The 8,016-nt window shown below is 43.9% G+C and overlaps 1 protein-coding gene across 1 annotated transcript; it reads left to right on the forward strand.

The window, feature by feature from the left end:
- Nucleotides 1-6,624: 6,624 nt before the first annotated feature.
- On the forward strand, nt 6,625-7,604 carry LOC120062786 (transcriptional and immune response regulator-like). Its single transcript, XM_039012856.1, has one exon. It carries the CDS (start codon nt 6,710-6,712, stop codon nt 7,013-7,015), a length of 306 nt encoding a protein of 101 aa, XP_038868784.1. The 5' UTR covers nt 6,625-6,709; the 3' UTR covers nt 7,016-7,604.
- Nucleotides 7,605-8,016: the final 412 nt, after the last annotated feature.

Raw genomic sequence — 8,016 nt, forward strand, 5'->3', positions numbered from 1 at the left:
ATAAATTGTTCTTTGATACTTTGTACTTTGATTTGTTCTTATAGGAATCAGTGGATTTATAATCCTTTTTTATTGTGGGTTATGAATAGCATTATATATTAGTTCCATTAGTGTCCAGCTGCAGGTCATTGGTATCAGATGTCAGAGTTGACAGAGCAGTCAATACAGCATTAGTGAAACACAAGCATTTCGCTACACCCGAAATAACATCTGCTAAATATGTGTATGTGACCAAAACTATTTTATTTTATTTGAAATCATCATGCCCTATATGATAAGAGAACTGTGCCGATCAGCAACAGAACAGAAGGGCAGAACTATAGCAGCAATAGAAAGAGAATGACATGTCAATGCAGTATCTCATATTATAAACTGGGTGGTTGAAGCCCTGAATGGTGATTGGCTGACAGCTGTGGTATATAAGACCCTATACCACGGTATGGCAAAACATTTATTTTTACTTTTCTAATTACATTGGTAACCAGTTTATAATAGCAATAAGGCACCTTGGGGGTTTGTGATATGTTGCCAAAAAGGCTAAGAGCTGTGTCCAGGCACTCCTTGTTGCCTCGTGCAGAGAACAGCCCATAGCCATGGTATACTGGACATATACCACACCCCCCCCTCGGGCCTTATTGCTTGAATAACTGTGCCCTTCTGAACGTCAGTAGCCTAGTAAACAACACAGAGCTTGACATACGTATTGGACACATTTGTCAGCAGAGTAATACCCAATAACCCTGCTCTTTCCTGTTTTCTCTATCCGATACGGCCGGCTTCCCATTAGAAGGCTAATACTGAGTATTGGTTTTATGATCAATGCTTTCCTCCGTATCAAACAACCCAGGCTGAAAACACATTCAAATCTGCAGCCCGGCGGACATGTTATGTAACAGTACAGTTGGATCTCAAATGGCACCCCATTCCCTATATAGTGCACTACTTTTGATCAGATCCCTATGGGCTCTTGTCAAAAGTGATGCACTAAATAGGGATTTGGGTGCCATTTGGGACACAGGCAGCGTCCCAGATTGCTCTGTGTGATAAAGGAGCACTAAGATAATACTGGAGAGTTTCAACGTCCCATTGCCTATATTGTTAATGAGTATCGGACATGGCCAAGTTAGCTGGCTGGTTGACATCATGTGCCAAACTACAATGCATGAAATCATCCAATCCAGACACAGGGGAGTTGCAAGAATATCCTACAATGGTACAAGTAAAAGTCCAGCTGTGTTAGAGTTAGGTAAGACAAGCATGCACAGGCAGGATGGAGAAGACGTCAAATAAAAACAGTTTAGCTCAATGAAACCACTAAAAAGCTAACTCATAACACTGACCGTAACATCAATATTATTGAATTTCTACTGATATTAGAGGAGATTGTGGTTATCGATGGCACCATATGGTGTAATATGATATAGCTCACATATCTTCATAAAACAAGATGTAGACAAGTTCAAGACATGGGGACATGGGGACATGGGATAGAGGTAGCTATATAAAGACATGGGGACATGGGATAGAGGTAGCTATATAAAGACATGGAGACATGGGATAGAGGTAGCTACATAAAGACCTGGGGACATGGGATAGAGGTAGCTACAGAAAGACACGGGGACATGGGGACAGAGGTAGCTACAGAAAGACATGGGGACATGGGATAGAGGTAGCTACAGAAAGACATGGGGACATGGGATAGAGGTAGCTATATAAAGACATGGGGACAGGGTATAGAGGTAGCTACAGAAAGACATGGGGACATGGGATAGAGGTAGCTACAGAAAGACATGGGGACAGGGTATAGAGGTAGCTACAGAAAGACATGGGGACATAGGTAGCTACAGAAAGACATGGGGACATGGGATAGAGGTAGCTACAGAAAGACATGGGGACATGGGATAGAGGTAGCTACAGAAAGACATGGGGACATGGGATAGAGGTAGCTACAAAAAGACATGGGGACATGGGATAGAGGTAGCTACAGAAAGACATGGGGACATGGGATAGAGGTAGCTACAGAAAGACATGGGGACAGAGGTAGCTACAGAAAGACATGGGGACATGGGATAGAGGTAGCTACAGAAAGACATGGGGACAGGGGATGGATGTAGCTAGAGAAAGACATGGGGACAGGGGATAGAGGTAGCTACAGAAAGACATGGGGACATGGGATAGAGGTAGCTACAGAAAGACATGGGGACAGGGGATAGAGGTAGCTACAGAAAGACATGGGGACAGAGGTAGCTACAGAAAGACATGGGGACATGGGATAGAGGTAGCTACAGAAAGACATGGGGACAGGGGATAGAGGTAGCTACAGAAAGACTTGGGGACAGGGGATAGAGGTAGCTACAGAAAGACATGGGGACAAGGGATAGAGGTAGCTACAGAAAGACATGTGGACAGGGGATAGAGGTAGCTACAGAAAGACATGGGGACAGGGGATATAGGTAGCTACAGAAAGACATGGGGACATGGGATAGAGGTAGCTACAGAAAGACATGGGGACAGGGGATAGAGGTAGCTACAGAAAGACATGGGGACAGGGGATATAGGTAGCTACAGAAAGACTTGGGGACAGGGGATATAGGTAGCTACAGAAAGACATTGGGACAGAGGATAGAGGTAGCTACAGAAAGACATGGGGATAGAGGTAGCTACTGAAAGACATGGGGACAGGGGATAGAGGTAGCTACAGAAAGACATGGGGATAGAGGTAGCTACTGAAAGACATGGGGACAGGGGATAGAGGTAGCTACAGAAACACATGGGGACAGAGGATAGAGGTAGCTACAGAAAGACATGGGGACAGGGGTAGCTACAGAAAGACATGGGGACAGGGGATAGAGGTAGCTACAGAAAGACATGGGGACAGGGGATAGAGGTAGCTACAGAAAGACATGGGGATAGAGGTAGCTACAGAAAGACATGGGGACAGGGGATAGAGGTAGCTACCTAAAGACATGAAGACAGGGGATAGAGGTAGCTACAGAAAGACATGGGGACAGGGGATAGAGGTAGCTACAGAAAGACATGGGGACATGGGATAGAGGTAGCTACAGAAAGACATGGGGACAGGGGATAGGGGTAGCTACAGAAAGACATGGGGACAGGGGATAGAGGTAGCTACAGAAAGACATGGGGACATGGGATAGAGGTAGCTACAGAAAGACATGGGGACATGGGATAGAGGTAGCTACAGAAAGACATGGGGATAGAGGTAGCTACAGAAAGACATGGGGACAGGGAATAGAGGTAGCTACAGAAAGACATGGGGACATGGGATAGAGGTAGCTACAGAAAGACATGGGGACATGGGATAGAGGTAGCTACAGAAAGACATGGGGATAGAGGTAGCTACAGAAAGATATGGGGACATGGGATAGAGGTAGCTACAGAAAGACATGGGGACATGGGATAGAGGTAGCTACAGAAAGATATGGGGACATGGGATAGAGGTAGCTACAGAAAGACATGGGGACATGGGATAGAGATAGCTACAGAAAGACATGGGGACAGGGGATAGAGGTAGCTACAGAAAGACATGGGGACAGGGGATAGAGGTAGCTACAGAAAGACATGGGGACATAGGTAGCTACAGAAAGATATGGGGACATGGGATAGAGGTAGCTACAGAAAGACATGGGGACAGGGGATAGAGGTAGCTACAGAAAGATATGGGGACATGGGATAGAGGTAGCTACAGAAAGACATGGGGAGAGGGGATATAGGTAGCTACAGAAAGACATGGGGACAGAGGATAGAGGTAGCTACAGAAAGACATGGGGACATGGGATAGAGGTAGCTACAGAAAGACATGGGGACAGAGGATAGAGGTAGCTACAGAAAGACATGGGGACAGGGGTAGCTACAGAAAGACATGGGGACAGGGGATAGAGGTAGCTACAGAAAGACATGGGGATAGAGGTAGCTACAGAAAGACATGGGGACAGGGGATAGAGGTAGCTACAGAAAGACATGGGGACAGGGGATAGAGGTAGCTACAGAAAGACATGGGGACAGAGGTAGCTACAGAAAGACATGGGGACAGGGAATAGAGTTAGCTACAGAAGGACATTGACCCTGTTGGTCTAGATCGCTACGTCAATTTTAAAATGACTCCCTCAAATGTACATGATTTAGAAATCAAGAAACACGTAGGCTAAGCATGTTCTCCCCTATGTGTTCTCATATCAGCGATTATGTGGACCCCAGGAAGAGTAGCTGCTGCTTTCGCAACAGCTAATGGGGATCCTAATAAAATACCAAAATACCAGATGTCACTGTTTTGAGGACACATTGATGATTTAGACATTGAGATATGGCTAACTATAATAAAGTGTTCTGCCAAACCAGCGGAGACGGTTTATGACTGTAGAAGGAGACTCTCCCCAGAGTGTCTCCACAGAGTTGACCCCAAGGGGAAGAATGATGATAAGACCTTTGACCCTCGGTACATTTAGCACTCTTTTGTTATTAATGTGGTTAATATGGAGACACTCTGTGTGTATGGGAGAACGGCCAAAACCGCTGCACATCCGTTTCCCCTCTGGCTGAGCTGAGAGATCTCATTGTGTAGCGCTGGTCTGACTGTCTCTGCTCTGAACTACTTTTATGTCATAAACATTCCATTTTTGCTGACTCCGACAATCCGGAACCTGGCTAATATTCTGTGTCCTCTGTCATAACTGCCATGACAGCTCGAGACAGCCAGGTATCCTGTGGTGAGACAGTATACAGACAGCCCTGTACAAAAGCAGAGTGAATGAGGGGTTGTGTAGGTTGAGGAATGAGTGTAGCTTGAGGGTTGAAGCTCTATGAACATTCACAGTGAGTATTTCCAGGATATGTGCCCTAGAGGTTTATATATTAAGTGAAGTTTATATATTCCAACGTCTCTTAAGGGGAACGCCTTTCTCTGGCTCTGTCCCACATGGCACCCTATTCCCTATATAGCACACTACTTCTGACCAGTGCCCATTGGGAATAGGCTGCCATTTGGGACGTACGCTCTGTTATCAACAGCCATCAATCAGTATGGGGCTGGGTTTCAGTTCACTCCCCTCCAGCCCAGACAGACCTGCCAGTAAACAAACCTTCCCCGTGGTTTGGAAAACATAACGAAGGGTATTTATAGTGCTACTAGCTGGAATTATTGAATGTCACCTATATTTATCTTACAGTAAATAAAGTCAGAGTCATTTCAAGAAATTAGTGCCTTTTTCTAAGTTACAATACTCAAAAAACACCTAATTAGTGGATTGACCCAGTAACAGTTTAATACAATACAACACTGTAGTGGGGATTATTTGTTTCACTATTTCCTGTGTTTGATTAACTGTTGATATGGACTGATATGTAACTTGATGGTATGGGAGACGCAGACAGATGTATCCCATGGGGGAAGGGAAACAGAACTCAACCAAGTATGTGTCAATACCTAATTTTCTACAATTATCTGTTGTAACTATAATACTGATGTAGCTACCTTGGACCTGCTTAACTGCCAGTATCAAATGTCTGCCATCGTTGAATGTTATGGTTAAAGTTTGACACCATTCTGGGCCTGGGACACACTGATAATGTACTGCATATGTGAGACGGTGTGATTCTGTAGCAGCTGATGTTGTGACTTCCTACAAGCCTCTGGAGCTGATGTTTACAGAACATGTTGTACTGTCTGATTCATTTATAAATGCCTTCTCAGAGAAGGCCTGTTAGATTTCTCTGGAGGTGTCTCCCTGTTGCAACTTGTAATTAAACCAACATTATTTTGATTGATTTGATCTATGTCTGTTCTCCTTTCTCTTCATCTAGGAATTGCCATTATGAACATTGATATTTATTTCATGCTCAACTGAAGGAACATTTTGAGTCAAGTTCAGGATGCCTTTATTAAAGCTGATCGAGGTTTAATTTGGATATCTCCAGGAATGGATAGTGAATTGTAAGAGGAGTATTACTCATTGTTGAAACAATTTGCCAACTGCCATAGCAAGTATCTTCAGAAAGACTGCATAGACTTTTTCTCTTCATTTAAAGTGAGACAGATATGAGAAGTGTGGGTTGAAAATGAAAAGACAATGGTTTGAAGAAACATGTGGGCCTAAACTATGGTCCTACGCAACCAAAACACACTATCTCATCTAAACAGTGACTCTTGAACTAATAACAACAGGATATGATGCTTTTCCAGACAGACGGAAATAACAATTTAAGTTATTCTGTACTATAATGACTCAACTAGCTACAGTGTGTGGCAATTGAGATCGAAATTCCTTTACATGTCCTATGTGGGAACAGATATATGTTTACATGATATGTTAACATGTATTTACTGAACTTGTGACAACTGCCTTCTCAATACACAGTAGATATGGGCTACAGAACATTTGCTCACATCATGCACCTCAGTAGGCTCTGCCTCTGCTGGATCATACATAATTACTGTTTCAGTCGGTTTGATGTGCGCACAGCAACAGTACAGAGGCGTTCCCTGCTGGAGGGTAGCACGACCAGTGATGTCACTTCTGTAACTGGGGCTTGACAGCATGAGCGTCCCTAGCAGCCCTTTAAATAACGCAGGCGGCGCTCCCAGTCCTCACTCACTCCAATCCCTAGCGCACGAGCGAGTAGTGTTCCCTCTCCCTCATACAATCCCAGTCAAAGAAGTTGCTGGACCAGCTAAAAAGAGAGCGTCAACAAGATGTCTAACTACGTTGTATCCTCCGACTCCTGCCGTGTCAGTCCATCGGTCCACGGGAACAAATTCGACACAGCACACCGCAAGAAGGCCGTTCCCAACATATTCGAGAATGTCAACCAGGACGCACTGATGAGGCTGTTCCAGAAAACGGGGGACATGAAAGCGGAGGAGAGGGTGAGGAGCATCTTCTCCTTCACCCAAGATCCAGCGGAGACGGCCAAAGCCCTGATGGCGCTCAAGCAGCGAAAGAAGGACAAGTTCCTCCAGATTGTAGGCATGGTTCGCCACATGCTGAAACTGCGTTGAACATTCTCTTCTCGGATCTACTGAACGAGTTGAATTGAAGTGCACTAGAATGACGCTGTGGTGGTTGGGCAGGTGACGCCGACCTGTCACCTGGCAAGGAGAAGGAGAAGCAGCGTCCTGGAATGGAGGAAGCCTAAATTCAAAGCACTGTCTTCGAAGGCAACAAAGTGTGACTATTCCATGAAGATGCGCTCCATGCGTAATAGCAGCATACACTGGTTGGTATGGATACAACGTGCTGGAAGAAGAAAGGAGAGAATGGGAATAATGGGGGCTGTTGTCCCGAACAAAGAAACAGGGAGACATGACGCTCTCCCTGACTGACTATGCATTCTGTTGAATGCTCGGCTGTCAATGTGCACCTCATAGGTTCCTATTTGCTGGTGAATAATAACTGTAATAAGATAAAGTGCCTGAAAATGCCTGTTCCTGTGAAAACACATGCCTTGTCTCTGTATCATTTTAACTTTGTGATACCTGCTAGTAACACTGTTTAATGGTAGCCACCAATTTATTCGTCAAAACATTTTATAGGAACATGATGACATGCATTTATGAAATGTTCTTTTGCAATTTCTTTAATAAATTATTATTGAAATATAACTTCTATTATCTTTGCTTTCTTTTCGAATGACTGCATCATATTATTGTTTGATACAAACTCTGAATGATCTCTGATAGGTATCTTTTCAGGTTAGATTGTAAATACACTGTCTTTTTGAGTATTATTAGTTTAAAATGGTCTTCATCCCTAATTCCATCAAGTTACACCCTTATACACTATTATAGATCCATTTTAGTTGTTTGAAGGGAGACATTCATAGAGAGGGGTGCTTAGCATTTTAAAACTTATAATACTGCACACATTTGTCTTGAAATGGTTTAACACACAGTGTAGTGTAAACCTTAACGTGGCCCCTCTTCACCTGCAACCAGCCTTACATAATTTATGGCCTCTCCAATGGACTCTTTTTTTATTTAACCTTTATATAATTAGGCAA

This window comes from Salvelinus namaycush, chromosome 18 (genome assembly GCF_016432855.1).
Source record: "Salvelinus namaycush isolate Seneca chromosome 18, SaNama_1.0, whole genome shotgun sequence".
Lineage (NCBI taxonomy): Eukaryota > Metazoa > Chordata > Actinopteri > Salmoniformes > Salmonidae > Salvelinus > Salvelinus namaycush.